This window comes from Cucurbita pepo, chromosome LG09, assembly GCF_002806865.2.
Source record: "Cucurbita pepo subsp. pepo cultivar mu-cu-16 chromosome LG09, ASM280686v2, whole genome shotgun sequence".
Classification (NCBI taxonomy): domain Eukaryota; kingdom Viridiplantae; phylum Streptophyta; class Magnoliopsida; order Cucurbitales; family Cucurbitaceae; genus Cucurbita; species Cucurbita pepo.
In genome coordinates this window covers 104,786-120,753 of record NC_036646.1, presented here as the reverse complement: position 1 = coordinate 120,753, position 15,968 = coordinate 104,786, and the positions used below count along the sequence as shown (strand labels likewise).

Sequence of the window (15,968 nt, the reverse complement as noted above, 5' to 3'; positions counted from 1 at the left end):
TAACCAGAGTGCCCTAAAATTATTTTTTAAAAGTAGAAAGCCCGCCCAGGACCGGGCCCAATATCAAGCCCAAGCCCAAAATTGATGTTTTATTTTATTTACTAAAAAACCTTCAAAAATCGCCGTGCCGCCTGTTATGTTAGGTTTAGCGAAGAATTTGACGTTTTTCCGCTAAAATTGAAGCAATGGCTCCGACAGCTTCCGTCGTTTCTGATGGAGATGCTAAATGGGAATTCAGCTGGTTCCTCTCTCTCTCTCTCTCTATCTCTCTCTCTCTCTAAGCCCATAAATGCATAGATACAAGTTTTCCTTTAGATCAGTTTGTTTATTATCGTTGCTATGTTAGCATTCTGGTGAGCTTCGCGTCTTTAGTTTAATCTTATTTCTCATTTGATTAATCCGTTTTGTTTTTTTCTCTGGTTCCTTGCAATTTCCATATTCAAAATAAGACAATGATAATGGCAACCCATTTTTCTTTTGTTGCTGAACCCGAAGTTTTGCGAGTAAAATAGTGTCATGAAAGCTCAAATATGCAAAGGTTTCTTCTTTTGCTATGGTTCCTAGAACCCAATGTTGTTTCCTTTCTGGGTGTTGTTAGTGTTTAACAATTGCTATTTGTTCCTAAGTGGTCATTGCGCTTGCTTCTTTCTTTAAATGGTCAACATTTATGTTGGAAACATGCAGTTTAACTCATTGTTTGCTATCTGCAGTGACTTCGAAGTGGACTGTGAATCTGAGAAGAAAGCTTCAATTGTCTATAATGCTTTAGTCGTCGATAAAGAGGTGCTTCTCGATTATTTCAACCTTCGCATTGTGCTCCCTAGTGGACTTGTTTCTGATTTGATTTCTGTGCTAAGTACAGTTGCAGCCAGACAAGGTGAAAAGGGAGATGACAGTTTCTGATGGAAAACTTTCAGTGTGAGCCTATTATGCTCTTGGCATTCCTCATTAATAATACATGGATACCAAAATAGCTTAATACAGAATTCTTGGGAACATTCACAATTCTCCGCAATCATTTTTTAGAATTCTCATTAGCTGTCTGACTTGTTTCATGCAGACACTTCGAGGCAGTGGAAGCAAGATTTCTGCGTGCATCATATAGTGCTTTTCTGGATGTGCTTACTCTTGCCATAAAAACAATCGAAGATTTCGGACAAGGATTGGATTTCTGATTGCCTTCGCTCATCTTTTACATCTCATGTTTGCTTAGTTTACATCTGATCTCCAATTTTGTTACAATATGATTTGTAGTGGTTTGATCCATGGTGAAGAACCACATCCTACATCCATCATTCGAACATTGAGATCCAACAATATAACATTTTCAATACCATATTACTCATTACATAATATATTATTTCTTTTGAATCTCAATTTAGTTCCAATCATTACTGATGTGGTCGATTATTTTTCTACCTCAATAGTTGAAAGAAATCTAAATGGCTAATGAGTTAATCAGGTCATTTGACTCAGCTACAGAAATCCATGCTGATAAGGGATAATTCTTAAAACCCACACGATGAAATCACTTATATTACTAAAAATTGAAGTCAAAGAAGAACAAAGAAATGATTTGAGCATGGGATGAAGGAAAAACTGCTATATGAAACATACAAAGTGGTAACTCTAGTGAATTGAAGAGGTTCCTCTGTGGTTCATTGCTTTCCTGGACGTGTTGGAAGTACTAGTATTCATCCAAATAGGTGTACAGCATATCGTCTTTCTTCGACTTGCGTCGGCTGAGTAATGCCTTTAGCAGGCGTTTGCTTTTGCTGGGATATTGTTCAACATCCTTGCTGTTATCCCTTTCTGCAGGCATACGCATTGATGCTGATTTCCTAGGTTCTGAAGGATACTGGTAGCAAAGAAAAATTCATGTTGTAGAATCTCAGTTACTCAGTGATGTCATTTTTCACTTAATTTAGTAAAACATAAGAGAGCACAATGAACACACCCGTCGTTGGCCATTGGAATTACTTGGAGTGGTGGGCCTACTTGAGTTGGGCGTAGTTGATCGACTTGAACTCTGCGTCTTTGGCCTACTTGAGAGAGAACCAGAACGCAGAAGTGGAAACCGGTGTGGTGAAACCGACCGTTTATCTGGTTTGAAACAAATGTATTTGCATTTTATGAGGGCAGACATAAGCTATGAGCACAAAAACCAATATAGTTACATTAACACACAAAAGGGCAGCTAAAGGGGAAGAATTAAGAGCATATGAACCTAATTCCTTCTTGGACATAGTAGACGTGAACGAAAACGTTCTAGGTTGTGGGGATGGCGAAGGTCGTTGCGAACGCACAGGAGAATTTTCTTTACTGCACGAACGAGAAAGAATTCATTAAACCAAGTTCACCTGAAGAAGAGAGGTAAACGCAAGCAAGCAGTTTCAGTTCGGATCAAAAGAAAATGTGGCATTTACCTGATAATGGATGGCGGCGTTTCCCTAATGGTAGCTCGAACAGCTAGAGGATATCAATCAGATTAATACATGGTGAAGTTTCATTTGAAAATTTTCCAAACAGTTGATTTGGGCGCTTACCATTTCTAAATTGGTGCCAGTCATCTTCATCATCTAGGTTGCATCCTTCGTATTTGGATCTAGTTTGGATACCGCCATTCATGGTCTCCCCAACTGGACAAATTCTACAAACTATAAGACTTCTTCTCAGAAGGCAAAAGAAAGGAACTGGGACGTCGGGCAAAGATAATAAACTTGCCTGGTAATATGTAACGCTTGTGATATTTTGGGGTATTCATCACCAGGGATCGCTGGGAATGTCCTTCATGATCAATATACTGTTGGCACGTTCTTAGCCTCTACAGCCCCGTAGGTTAGTAAAAGTGAACAATTTAGAATGTAGTTATCGCTGAATTAATCAGCTTCCTCTACTGCTAAGAAGTATGGATTTTAGAGGATCTATACAGCTTATTCGGGTTTCTCTTTTCATTTTTGTATCAAATAATGTAAGTTGCAACTTACCTGCTCGATGCATGACACCCTAAACTCAGTTCCAGAAACATCATCCACCTTTTCATCCAAGAGATCGTTAACCTTAAAAGTAACAGAACCTAAATGATCCACCGTATTCACAAGAGCTTTAACAGCATAATCTTTCAATGTTTCTACCACTCTGCATAGAAAAAAACATGATTGATTCCAGTTTACTCTCTCATAAATTACTCTAATAAACAACTCAAACTAACTCACATCTGTTTTTGGTCGTCATTCATGTAAGAGAGTTCGAAGTATTCTGCTGCTGAGTATAATTGTGCTCGCAGGTTCTTCAAATCCTGAAAATCAAATGCAGAAAGAGAGTGAACAAAAGACGAGGAGTTGCCATTTTGGAGAACCTGGACAAAGACACAGAGTAGTACCTTGAGACAATCAGAGAAAATCAAACTCTGCTTCATAGAAATCTCATCGAAGTTGGACGTTTGTTGTGAGATGGGCATTGTACAAGATTTGGTTTGAGCTCAAACTAACTACAAGGCCTGCAACCAACAAATTTCAAAACAACCAAAGGAAATCATGGCAAGAGACGAAAATCATTGAAACAAGCAACACTCCCACCACTAGCAGTGGAAACATTCATAAATCATTAACGTTTTGTAGTATAGCCCAAAAGAGACAACAGAAGTATTGATTTAGCAGGTGAGGGAGAGAGACAGCATTCCCTTTGACAGGTTATAAGTGATGAGAATTCTGAATTCAATAAATGAAAGAATAGTTGACTCGGTGTCTCATAGATTAAACATATACCAAATTTGAACCAATCAACGACATAAAACAAATAGTGTTTTTCCATAATTCAAAAAAAAAAGAACAAAACAGATAAGTAAATGTTGAAATTTCATGAATTGAAAAAGCTCATTCTGTCTGAATCTTCGCCAGGACTCAAGCTGCAGTGAATAATTAAATTCAAAGCAACCCACTTGGAGAATTTTAAAAAGGCAATGTCCAGTAATTCCTTAACAACATCGAAAAAGGTGCGAAAAATGAAGTGTTTGCGATATAGAAGTTAAAATTTGCAGAAGATGAAAGCCCCGGGTAACACAGTCGAGAAACCAATTTGTTTTCTCTCATTCCAAACTTGTCAGCAACAAAATAAGGACTGGAGAGCAAAAACAAAGAAAGAAACTCAAGGGAAGTACCTGTTGTTTTGCAGGTGAAGAGGTCGAACCTAGAAAGGAGACGGTAGCCGAAAACCCATCTAATTTTTGAGCCTCAAAATGAGAACCCAGAGTGAGTAGAAGCAAAAGAAGCCAAAAGTTGGCAAAAAAATCAAGTGGGTTTGGTAAAAGATTTAGAGTGAACTAGAAAAACGACAGGTTACAAAACCTCTGTAAAATGTTTGAACAAAAGAAACAGGAAAAGGCAAGGATTTGAAGATGAAAATGATAGAAAGAAAGAGGGTGGTGGTGGTGGGCGTGAGATGGGAAACGGGAGGGACAAACATGAAGAGGAGCTCGTCGGTTAAGCCAGAAATTCAGGGGGCATTCTGGTTGAAAGGGCCTCCCTCTCTTTTGGAAGCAGCAAAAGTGGGCAAATTTGAATGTGAAAAATCCCCTATTTTAGCTCTCCCTCCCCATCATTGTGTCTCGTGGTTGCCACTGTACGAGTGTGTTTTGGAAACGATGGGTCCCAACCCCAAAAACCCTCCGCCATTCTCCTCTTCCTAATACTAATTGTTGGATTCAAAGAAAGAAACAGGGTTTAATATTCCCAAATCAAAGCTTTTGCCTTTTTCTCTCTCCTTCCAATCTAAACATTGTTTTCCTTCTTTCCCCACTTGATTGATTGATTGTGGGGCTTTGTATCATTGACCACCGTAATTAGTTAGGTGAGCTTATCATTAATCGGATAATTCAATCCAGTTTACCAGTTTCTAATCTTACAAAAACAGGTTTCTCCTTCAAAATAAACGGTCTGGATCCTGTGAAGAAACTAATCACCAGGTAGTGACATTATCATCTTCTTGATAAATTTAAAGGAAGGAAATTCGGCTTGACCGAAAGAAATTTGTTTAAAATCAGCGGCGTGATTGTTGGGGAATTGTGGGCCCTCCATCAGATTCAACGTGGGCTACGAACCCCTCCTCTGAATATGGGCTATAAGCCCAAAAATCATTTACAACACAAAATTAATCCCGCCCACTTTTGACTGCATAGGAGAGAGAAGCATAATATAGAAAGAGAGAGTGCATGCATTTGCAATTTTGCATGGTATGTGTATGCATGAAAGGGTATGGAGTGGAGGTGTATGGATAATACAGCCCCCCTTTTGTTGATTGGTAATTGTTTCAAATATTTAATCCCCTTTCATTGAAATTTTAACTCCCAATCAATTCTTGCACCAACTTCTAAATCCTCTTTCTTCCCCTCCTCCTCCTAAATTTCACTTACTACTTATACCACCCCTTCTTCAAACTAAAACTCATTCACTCTCCTCCCTCCTCCACACTCCATATCTAGCCATGGAGCCCAGCACCAAACTACACCCACACGACTTTGACTTTGAGTGGCCATATCACCAACATATTTTCCCCTTCGACCACGAGTAAGAACAAACCATCTAAATTGATAGATACAGTTCAATTTGTTAACACAAGTCTAAAGGATTCAACTTTACGTGATGGGTTCATTTTAAATTGATTTGTCTTTGATGGGTCTTGCTTAATTTTGGTTTTTTCATTTTCCACAGAGCACTAGAGCTTCCTCCATTAGATGTCGATGGATCCTTCGACTTCAACTCGCTGTCCTTACCATTCCATTGGGATGATATTTCCGAGTTGGAGGCTGAAATTTTGTCGTTGGACAAACACATGATACCAGTTACACCACTTTATGAGGAGCACATGGTGGCCGATGAGACGAAGCCGGAGAGAATGGTGAAATTAAAAGACGACGATATGAGTAGGGAGTTGCAGGAGGTGACAAGGATGATTGAAACAGGGCTTTCAAGTTGTAAAGAAGAAGAAGAAGAAGAGTATGAAAGGAGGGTGAGATTAATAATGAGAAACGGGAGGAGAACGAATTCAGTGTTGGGATTGGAAGAGATTCAAAAGCACTTTCATATCCCAATAACAGAGGCCGCAAAAGCGATGAATGTGGGTTTGACAGTGCTTAAAAGGAGGTGCAGAGAACTTCATATAATGAGATGGCCTCATAGAAAGCTCAAGAGCTTGAACTCTCTCATTACAAATGTCCAGGTTTGTATGTATACACATCCATCATTCTATATGTCTATTGATTCAAGTTCTTAGGACGCTCAACGTCGGTGTAATTTGGAAGTGCAGGAGATGGGGTTGACAAATGAGATAAAAGGGTTGGAGGAGCACAAGAGGCTTGTGGAGGAACTCCCAGATATGGACCTCACTCACAGAACCAGAAGGCTCAGGCAAGCCTGTTTCAAAGCCAATTACAAGAAGAAGCGAAGGTCCAATGTTGCTGCTCGTCACTAAAGACTGTCATTTGTTGTAGTGATCAGAGAAACACACACCTTGGCTCGTTCTTTGCATTTGGACACACATGAAGTTTAGGGAAACAGACTCTGTGGCTGCTTGTTGATACAGAAGAATTGAAATCATGAGGCAACCATTTTCGTTCATTCATCATGCTTACGTCTCCATGGAAGCACTTGCTTCAAGCTCCCATAAATACATGCCTGCCATTATTAGAAACAACTGTTTAAGAAAATGACAATTAAGCATTTCAGGATGTACTAAATGATCGAAAGGTGCAATTACTTTAGAAATAGTCGAAGATTGAGATAATGAAGACTTACGATGTGCGACTTTGAATTCCATGTCCCAATAAAGTTTCTTCTAATCCTTAATCTCGTGATCTTCACTCTCGTATTGCCGTCGTCCACACCGCCGGCCGAGAGTGAAATTTCAGACCCACGCTTCACATTCTCCTTGTTAACATCCTTTCCCTCCCTCGTCTCCGTCGCCGTCGCCGTCTCCGCCCAGCTGTCCGGGAACCTGAACGATAGGTCTCGGCCGGCGACGGGTTCATCCGCGGCGATTGTAGGAGAGGCAAAATGGGCTACCTTGGCGTCAGCGAACAGCCGGGGTGGCAGATCCAAAGTTCTTGCACTTTTGGGCTTTGGATTCAATTCAATAATTCCGAGCGGCTTCGGCTTCCCCGGTGCCTCTTCCCAGTGAAACGGCACAGAAATCGACGCGTGCAGCGGCGGCGTCACCATCCCTGGCGGCTCCAATGGTTGTCTTGGAAAAGAAAACAGAGACAGCTTTGGTGGCGTGGAGCTTGGATTTTCCCCTGTTGCAGTCCTCATTCCGCCAAAATCTCACAGACCCGTTTAATTTTGAACAAAAACAAGAAGGCTCACCTGAACTGAATGATCAGTTCGTGTAGAATTGGAACAAGTTTTAAAGAAAGAGAAACAAGGGCAGGTTTTGTAGAGAGAGAAGGAAGTGGAAGGAGATGCGAATTGTGAGGGTAACTGCAAAACGCTCCTGGCGCTTCGGCTTCACGAGAAAATGCCAGAAACTTTCTCTGTATAAATTGGACTTTAAATGCACCAAATCGATCCCACGAGTTGAAACGGTTGGGTCTGCAATTTGGATGGATCAAAGAACCATCAACAGTCCAAGTCCTGATTTTTCCTCTTGGAGGCAAACGGTCGAGAAGGGATAGGCTTTTTGATGCTTGGATAAAATGGTTGATTCATTTAGCATTACATGATTAACTTAAACCCTCTATTCGAGCAACTTTGGAGTCACTTGCAGAAGTTCTTTGGCTTTCACCTGCAATTTTTCTTTTCATGTCCATATTATATGCAAAGAGAACCTTCTGTTTTTAGTTGATTTTGGAGTTTAAAAAAGAGCACGACTTGCTCAGACCAACAAAACCAGTGGTTCTAAGCTGATGGCTATCTATGAGCTACCTACCCCTAACCCACAAAAAACCAGCTAAATGGGAAACCGGAAATCGACCTGAAACTTCGTCAGAGACCAGAAATTAATGTTTTGTTGCATAGAATGTCCCAGAAATCAATGTGTTGAGAGGTTTTTAAAGCTTAACCATCACTCACTTTTGGGAGCACAAGCTTTCATCAATCACTTGGGCCATTTCATTACATTCGAAGGCCATTCTTAGAAACTTCTCTATACAAAGCAAGAAAAAGAACACACAAAATCATACATGACTATTCAACTTTATTGATTAAGATTCAGTTTCACAACTACCTACTTAGACGGATCATACCCTCACACGCCAAGGTTCCTTCTAGATCTCCAATAATTCGAGTTATTCGAACTTCTAGACCTCTTTGCACTTCTTGGAAGAGAGTATTAACACTACTGGCAAAGAGCTTAATGTCAAAGCTACCAGACTTTTGAAGTTCGTCAGCGACCTTGGCAAATTCCGGGCTGATCTTGGTTTGAATGTCCATCAATTTCTGTCCCGTTAAGACAACATATCTTTGTAGCTGAAATGTCTGTTCAAGGAAGCTTTCCAACGCTTTGGTTTTCCCTTTCGTTCTAACTACTTTAGACTCTCCACATTTTACACTCGCCTCATAATCATGCTGCAAACCACAAACAGATTATCAGAAAGCGAGTTCCACACAGCTTCATATAAGACTCCAATACTTTCAGAAATATAGAGCAAAAACATCAAGTACGACGACATGGAAATTCTCGAAGAAGTAGAAAATGAGGAATGAATTTATAACAGAATGTTTGTAAATATGAACTTACCATCCTTTGGCAGAGTTCATCATTCTTCTCCTGCAGAGAATTGTATCTGCTCACTTGTTTATTCAGCAGTGTCAGAAACAAAAGAAATTCTCTAATGATAACTTGTCCATTATCCTCATTTTCAGAATTCCGACCAGTTTCTCGTTTTCCGATGAGCTTCTCAAGCAAAAGAAATTGCTGTTTTAGCCTTTTGATTTTGTAAGACACTCCTAGAGCATGGATATCCATCCTCCATTGGACACTATAAGTTCTTCCAAACTGCTGTCCTATTGATGCCAACTGTTCGGCATTATCAACCTCCTGTGGACTGCTTGTGTTAGCTTCTTGAATGGGACTGTGACAAGCAATTTCTTTCTCATCTTCAAACTCAGTTCCTGGAGATTGTATCAATGGATTTCTGTTCTCAACAAGGTTTGAACAAGCAATCTCTTCTCTCTCAATAGCATCGTCTCTTATCGTCCCAATAGAATCTTTATCTCTCTGTTGCTCTTCTTCTCCCGATTGTATCTTTATAACCTTGACATCAGACCAAGTGCCGTTGTCTTCATCTAGCAGATCCCATTTTGTCGCCTGGTACCCTTGAGAGCTAAACTGTGATGCCAATTGGCCTTTCAGGGAAGCTAATTCCTCTTCTCTCTCCATTGACAGAGCTTTTAATTTCATATTCCTATGTCTAAGCTGCAGGATCTCTTGATTCTGTCCAGCAAGATGTGACTGAAGCCGCTTGGATTCAAGTTCCAAGCTGAGCATCTGCCAATGGAAAACTTCTAACTTTTCATCTTTCATCCCCATTTGTTCTGCAAATGCATCGATTTCTAGGTCATGTCTCTGCTGAAGTATTAACACATACTTTTCTGCCTCAGAACATACCAACTCTTCCATCTGCTTGACATCAATCATTCTCCCTTCAGAGGAAAATCCATAGATGAACCCAAAAAGGAAAAATAAATGATTAAGTCAAAGACACCTTGATTTAAGCAGTGTTAAGTCAAACATATGAAAGAATATTGGGAGGAAAGTCCATAGGATCAATGGAAATAAACATGACCAATGTTGGTTAGAATGAGCTATATATATATATATATATCTATAACGCATTTGGCTAATAAGGGAAATTTAAGTTTATTACCTGAGACTGAGTCATCACTTTTTTCAGGGGAAAGACATTCAGAAAGGGGGTGATTGTAGTCAATATAAATATCAGTTGGCTTCAATATTGTCTTCCCATTATTTGAGAGCCCGCTTGTATTTGAATACTTGCCCCCAGAACTCGCAGGAACATCATATCCTGAATTGTCCTGATTGGATAACACACTTCTTAGTGATTGTCTTTCATGTCTAGATTCTAAAATTGTCTTCCATCTTTCAGCTTCTAATTCTGCTTGCTTTCTCTTAGCTTTGGATAACTTAATCTCCTTAAGGAGCATTTGCTTGTGTGCCGTATCCAGCTTGGATTTTCTCAGCATTGCTGATAGTATCTTGTCTTTCTGTTCTAAATCCTTGCGCATCTTAACAATCTCAGCTGATAGTTTCTGTACCAATATTACCGACTCCTCCTTTTGCTCTAAAACTGAATCAAGCTCATCTTTTGATGCTTCAACTTCTCTAACTGCTCGCCCCATATCAGCTTCAAGTTGCCTTTGGTTTGAGACCAGCTCGATGAACGCGGATTTGTGCTTCCAAAGCTCAGAGGAATGCTCTTGGGCCTCCCGTTTAGCTGTCTCTCTCAATTCTTCTACTACATTTTCAACCTTGGACAGTTTTTCTTCCAACTCAATTCCTTTTTTAATCTCTTCCTCTATTGTCTTCTCCTTAGACTCCAGTGCCGTCTCCATCTCCTTCAATTTTTCGTTCAGTTCAGAAATAAGTTCCTCCTTCTTTTCCAGAACCCTCACATCATGCATTAGAGCTCCAATGTGTTGGCGAAGCTTCTTCCTTTCAATCAACCACCGTTGCTCTTGAGCAGCGAAAATGCAAACAACTTTTTCATTAGCTTTGGCATCTTCATGTCTGATTCTTTTCAACTCTGCTATCTCTCTCTCAGCAGCCTTGAGCTTATGAAGAAGATCGGGTGTTTGCCAATCCACTTCTCTCTGAGCACTCCATATTAACAATCCCAGGAGCTGGGCACTTCCTTGAAGCATCTTTTCCCGAACTTCACACCATTTTTCGTCTATGCAATCCGATATTGACAATAGTCGAAGAGCAAAGAATGCGCAAGAAACACCGAAATACATGGGAGATAAACTGTCAATCTTCTCTTCTGAGATAAATGTTAGTGTGTTGGAGACCTGTTTCTCATCCATCATTCAAAACAATGGTCCTTCTCCTTTGAGTACACTATCACAAGATAAATAAAGGTTAGTTTATAAGACGTTAACAATTCATGTAATACATTAGAAACAGGACTAAAACAAGACTTTCAGGAGAGTGAAAGCAAGAGATTGGACAAAAGACCAGTCAGATTACAATATACAGCCCACAAGCATTTGAGAATTGAAGCACGGAAACAACACATACAAGAGTCTTGCAGAAGAAAGTCAAACAGGATGAGGGCTTATCTTAGATCATCAGTATTGAAAGTGGGGGGGACACTGAACTCAAGAGAGCAGCAGTTCTTATAGAACATCATGGAGCCATCACCAAATCATAAAATTGTAATATGTAAGATGGATGGAGGCTATAAGGTTATGAAGAAGAACGTGAAATATCAAAAGCATGGCTGCTTTTACATGTGCCCAAGACTGCAGAGCAGTGGAGGAGAAGCCAAACTACAACACAATACAAGAGCTACGAAAAAAGAAAAAGAATAAAAGAGAATTGTCCCTGGTTTTCAGGGAAAAGACAGGCTGCAATCAGCCCCACTTGCTTTTCCCCTTTTCCATCTCCCCCAATCCCATCTCCTCAAACTTTCTCTATCACGAGTCAAGAGTGGTTGATAAAGCAAACATAAGGTTTTCAGGAAATTAATGGCAACTAAATGTAAACTGAAAAGAAAAGGCAACTTTTGTGCATCAAAAAGTCCTCTATAAAACTATTCCTTTTCCATATATTGTTCCTTTTCAAGGCATAATGAGAAGTATTTGAGAAGGCTGCATATGTAAGTTACTTTCAGTTTTCACAAGGAGATTATGTCTTTTACTTCTCACCTTTTGAAGTAGAAAACAAAAGAGTTGCTAGCGATGCACAGTAACAGCGGTAAGTGTAGTTTGCAAAGGAGAAGCAACAATAACCCAAATCAAAGAAGCCCACCAAGAACCGTATTCCATTTCATAGCTAAAAACAGTAAAACCCACTCTTCTTTCGCCAGCGAGTGGAAGAAGACATCAAATACCTTTCAGTGGTTCAGCCAAAGTAAAATCAGGATGGAGCATCCTCTTGCGCATAGTATTATTATAGATGAACAATTAAATGTATCAGTTTTAGATAGACAAAATGGTGGAGCTACTGAGTCAACAAGCGCTTCGTGGGTCCGGAAGAATTGACCGGTGGAGTTTCTTCCATCGGTTCGACCTGTAAAGCAGAAACCAGCATAAGAAAGAGCAGAGCACACAATTCGATATAATCAAAACTCGGACTCAATAATACAGATCCTCCACAAGAATCCCATTTACCACGAGGTCGAGCAATTTATAATCCTGAAGTTGGAGATCGGGCCTCGGAAGCCGAAGTTGGCAATGCGGGATTTGAAATGGGTCCTATGCCGAACCTCTTTGATTGCATTCAAAGCAAGCTCATGAGATTAGATTGGCAAAAGAAGAATAAAGAGGGAAAGATTCTAATTGGGTCACAGATTCTTATGAAGTTGAGGGGGCAGAGAAGGTGTACCAAAGAGAATTATCGCGTCGTTTATGTGCCCACTTCAACTGCCCGCCTCTACTGACATAGTCACATTCTGCTTCTAATAAATAAGTTGTATTAAAATTTGGATACACATAAGAGATTAGATTAGAGTTAGGGAGGGAGCAGTCAAACTTTGTTGTATCGAAGCTACATGTCGGATTGGACTCTGTAACGAGACTGGAGTGTGAGTGTCCCATTACAGCTCAGCCTCACCCACGCGACTCTGTTAATATAATCCAATTAAGCAAAGGGGGTGTTATTGGAATTTGGAGGGGCCTTAACTGGGCTACTTCTTGTCGGTTGGATGCCATGACTTGTCTATTACGCCAAACCCCTATGCGGCCCACCACCATGTGGGTTTACTACTGGGCCCACGTACATTAGCTACTGCCCCAGTATAAATTATAAATTTAATATTTTTTCAAATTATTAAATATAAAGGCAAATGAATAAGTAGGAAATGTATGAACAAGCAAAGACTGATGACATTCATTTATTGATTGAACAACATGAGTATTTAAGTGAATGAAGCAAAACCAGCCCTCCAATCTTTGACACCAAGGGGCACTGCCCAATCTTCTCCTCCTGCAGTGTACTCCGGGCTACACCCTACCATCTGTATCGGAGACAACCGAGTTCCATTCTTCATTGGGCTTCGGCTCATTTGCGTTCCTCCCCCTGAACTCGACGAGTCACAACCCAACCCGAAAACCGATCTTTTTGTCATTGACATCTTGCATTTTGGTCTTTGGTGTTTGATTGAGCCTTGACTACTCCTCACCTTGGCCTTAGTGGATTGGGTCGGGGCCATGTAGCTAGGAACATTCTTGGAAACTCGCTCTTGTCGAGTCGAGTATGAGCCTAATTCAATCGAGTCCAAATTTAGTTGCGCCAGTGCAATGGGATCCATTTCGATGGTCTTTTCCGACATGTCGTCTGTTGCAGTGGTGGCAGTTGTGGGTGCGATATAAGACTCACGTGCGTTGGAATGAGGAACATGATATGGGTGGGAACACATCCAATGCTGGAGCCAATTGGCCTTGTCATGGTTAAACCTAAAACCATTCACATTTCCACCCAATTGTAACATTCCTTCTTCTTGTGTTCGTTGATGTTGCTGTTGTACAGACAAGTGTCAGAATGTTGCTGATATGGAGAAGCCTAACAGGGGAAGGGTATGGGAAGAGAAGACAAACCTGATACGAATATGCATAAGCCAGAGCTTTTTCCCTTTTCATTTGGGCATCACGTTTTCTTGAACAATCTTCTTTCATTTTCTCTACACTTACAACCCCACCATCCCAACCTTCTTCTTCTACTGCAAATCTTTTATCATAATTTTGGTTTGCCAATTGCAGCCTACCAGCACGAACTCTTGCTTGCACCCTCACTAATGCTTGCATGCAACGCATCGTCATTTCTGCTTGCTTTCGCACGTTGTGGCCTCGGACCAATGCTTGCAGCCTCACTAGCCCCTTCAAGGCACGCAGTGCTCGTCGCGCCTACAACATTGAATAACACACAATAATTTAATGGCGAAGAACATTCTTTTTAAGTTCAACAATTGTGGAGGTGGGAGATTTAACCATCGACTTTTGAAGTTGTAATTGATATCTTATCTCATAAGGAAGACAAAATTATATGAATTTATCACATGAAACAAATGTAGAATAAGATTTAGAATTTCAAATGTAGAAACAAAAAAACAACCTTGAAGTTCACAAAGAAAAAAAAAGAACCGACTTACCAAGTAGCCTCTGTAATAAGCTTGAATAAGAGTAGCTGCACTATCTTCTCTAAATTGCCACCCATAGCCAGCCAAATGAACCACTTTTGCCGCTGCCTGAGCTGCAGCAACTGCAGCTTCTGTAGCTGCTGCAGTCGCCTCTGCAACCGCAATGGCATGATCTCGACCTTTGATCCTCGGTGTCGATTGAACGCTTTCGTCGTTCATTATTTCTGTCGAATTCTCCTCGGGAAATTGTTGAAGTGATATACCCTCCGGAGCATTATGCTGCCATTTTCCCACATTCACAATTCTTTTACTTAAACTTCACCAACTAGACAAATGGGTATCCCCATTATGGCATATTGTTAAAACACAAAATTGGTTAAAAGAAAAGAGATAAAAATGTGGTTGGAATATGATGGATATCTACCACCAACATGCACATGATAGGCTTAAAAGGTTTGACAACAATATGTCAATACACATTTTGGGCCCTCATGTACTCTCATGGGGGACCAAAACCCCCGCCTTTGGTTTTCTTCCCTTCTTCCTCAGTCATGCATGGACCTTTTGTTAATCAAGATTAAATGTGTTGGGTCATGTGATTATAACCTTCAACTTCTTCCTATACTATAGTACTATGGTACATTTTGGGGCATTTTAGCTCTTATAGTCATACACCTTCATCGTTGACTCAATATGGAATGGTAAAGGCCTATCTAGGATGAAAGCATGTAAAAGGGTTTGGAACGGGCATGCAACCATGAACAACACGTCCTGGACAAGCAAGACCGGAATATCGGTCATGCGGCCATTGACAACAGGTCTTGGACATGCATGACCGTGACATCCTTCTCCACTCAATTGGTTGAGTGAGGCCTTTTGGGAAAGTCGAAAACAAAGTCCACGAGAGCTTAGACTCAAAGCTGACAACATCATACTATTGCGGAGAGTCGTGTTCATCTAATAAAAAGTTTCTCTCTCTTTTTGTTGGAGCAAAGAGAAGAGCACAAAAATGTAGTGATGATAAAAAAAGAGAGTAAACTTTAAACACACAAATCCCAAGGTTGAGTATATGCAGACCCAGAAAAGCAGTTAAAGTTTTGGAAGTAATTGTGGGAAGACGAGAGATGAAAACCCAAACCTTGTTGTGGAACTCGGGCGAGGTGAAGTCCTTAAAAGAAGAAGAAGAAGAAGATTTGAAGACTTTCTTGACGGTGGAGAACCAGCGGGCAGTTGGTTTCTTCCCCATCTGCAGCCACCGGAAACAGATCAAAGGCGTTCAAAAGCAAGGAAAAAGAATTCAGTGACCGGCAGGAGTGAAGGTAGGGGTCGCGACCATCAGCTTGAAGAGGTTGGATTAAGCGGGCATTGGAAAATGAAGAAGAGAAGCGGTAGGTAGGTGAGGGTGTGAAGGATAAATTAACGCCAAAACAAAGCTGGAGAGAAGAAGAAGGTGCCGTTAATGTTAAAGGGAATCACGAGGAGAAAGGCAGGGGATTTCTTTGTCATACGTGAACAACACCATACTTTTTCCACTTCCAGTTGGTGGAGGCTTTTAATGAGCACACATATACATGTATGTATGTTGTATACGTGAACGAAACTCATTTGGGCTGTTGGTAGTGGATCAAAGATGGGCCAGATTTTTGTTGGGAGTGAGCCC

The 15,968-nt window shown here is 40.6% G+C and overlaps 6 protein-coding genes across 10 annotated transcripts; 2 read left to right on the top strand and 4 right to left on the bottom strand.

Annotated features, from left to right (window-relative positions):
• Nucleotides 1-120: 120 nt before the first annotated feature.
• LOC111801345 lies at nucleotides 121-1,353 on the top strand. 2 transcript variants are annotated; one of them, XM_023685304.1, is made up of 4 exons: nucleotides 121-241; nucleotides 711-783; nucleotides 863-918; nucleotides 1,061-1,353. In XM_023685304.1, exons 1-4 carry the CDS (start codon nucleotides 186-188, stop codon nucleotides 1,173-1,175), a joined length of 300 nt encoding a protein of 99 aa, XP_023541072.1. In that variant the 5' UTR covers nucleotides 121-185; the 3' UTR covers nucleotides 1,176-1,353. The 2 variants fall into 2 exon arrangements, with proteins under 2 accessions (XP_023541072.1, XP_023541073.1); XM_023685305.1 differs by having other exon boundaries at nucleotides 227-353.
• Nucleotides 1,354-1,504: 151 nt separating this feature from the next.
• Nucleotides 1,505-4,687, bottom strand: LOC111801344 (protein ABIL2-like). Its single transcript, XM_023685303.1, has 10 exons — nucleotides 4,160-4,687; nucleotides 3,383-3,499; nucleotides 3,216-3,298; nucleotides 2,988-3,138; nucleotides 2,725-2,824; nucleotides 2,547-2,639; nucleotides 2,427-2,469; nucleotides 2,228-2,322; nucleotides 1,958-2,103; nucleotides 1,505-1,858 (listed from the first exon to the last, which is right to left on the bottom strand). The coding sequence occupies exons 2-10, from the start codon at nucleotides 3,458-3,460 to the stop codon at nucleotides 1,688-1,690; spliced, it is 960 nt and encodes a 319-aa protein (XP_023541071.1). The 5' UTR covers nucleotides 3,461-3,499; nucleotides 4,160-4,687; the 3' UTR covers nucleotides 1,505-1,687.
• Nucleotides 4,463-6,475, top strand: LOC111801996 (protein RKD2-like). The gene is made up of 3 exons (XM_023686257.1): nucleotides 4,463-4,620; nucleotides 5,709-6,216; nucleotides 6,304-6,475. Exons 1-3 carry the CDS (start codon nucleotides 4,463-4,465, stop codon nucleotides 6,466-6,468), a joined length of 831 nt encoding a protein of 276 aa, XP_023542025.1. The 3' UTR covers nucleotides 6,469-6,475.
• Nucleotides 6,150-7,990, bottom strand: LOC111802331. The gene is made up of 2 exons (XM_023686654.1): nucleotides 6,792-7,990; nucleotides 6,150-6,671 (listed from the first exon to the last, which is right to left on the bottom strand). The coding sequence occupies exons 1-2, from the start codon at nucleotides 7,302-7,304 to the stop codon at nucleotides 6,612-6,614; spliced, it is 573 nt and encodes a 190-aa protein (XP_023542422.1). The 5' UTR covers nucleotides 7,305-7,990; the 3' UTR covers nucleotides 6,150-6,611.
• Nucleotides 7,991-8,167: 177 nt separating this feature from the next.
• LOC111802329 (myosin-2) lies at nucleotides 8,168-12,573 on the bottom strand. Of its 4 annotated transcripts, XM_023686651.1 has the most exons (6): nucleotides 12,559-12,573; nucleotides 12,345-12,441; nucleotides 12,065-12,243; nucleotides 9,860-11,070; nucleotides 8,731-9,635; nucleotides 8,168-8,558 (listed from the first exon to the last, which is right to left on the bottom strand). In XM_023686651.1, exons 4-6 carry the CDS (start codon nucleotides 11,037-11,039, stop codon nucleotides 8,214-8,216), a joined length of 2,430 nt encoding a protein of 809 aa, XP_023542419.1. In that variant the 5' UTR covers nucleotides 11,040-11,070; nucleotides 12,065-12,243; nucleotides 12,345-12,441; nucleotides 12,559-12,573; the 3' UTR covers nucleotides 8,168-8,213. The 4 variants fall into 4 exon arrangements, with proteins under 4 accessions (XP_023542419.1, XP_023542420.1, XP_023542421.1 ...); XM_023686652.1 differs by lacking the exons at nucleotides 12,065-12,243; nucleotides 12,345-12,441; nucleotides 12,559-12,573 and adding an exon at nucleotides 11,880-12,056; XM_023686653.1 differs by lacking the exons at nucleotides 12,065-12,243; nucleotides 12,345-12,441; nucleotides 12,559-12,573 and adding an exon at nucleotides 11,292-11,807 and having other exon boundaries at nucleotides 9,860-11,065.
• Nucleotides 12,574-13,034: 461 nt separating this feature from the next.
• On the bottom strand, nucleotides 13,035-15,851 carry LOC111801493 (protein IQ-DOMAIN 1-like). Its single transcript, XM_023685504.1, has 4 exons — nucleotides 15,447-15,851; nucleotides 14,321-14,587; nucleotides 13,770-14,075; nucleotides 13,035-13,690 (listed from the first exon to the last, which is right to left on the bottom strand). The coding sequence occupies exons 1-4, from the start codon at nucleotides 15,552-15,554 to the stop codon at nucleotides 13,091-13,093; spliced, it is 1,281 nt and encodes a 426-aa protein (XP_023541272.1). The 5' UTR covers nucleotides 15,555-15,851; the 3' UTR covers nucleotides 13,035-13,090.
• Between the last annotated feature and the right edge of the window lie 117 nt (nucleotides 15,852-15,968).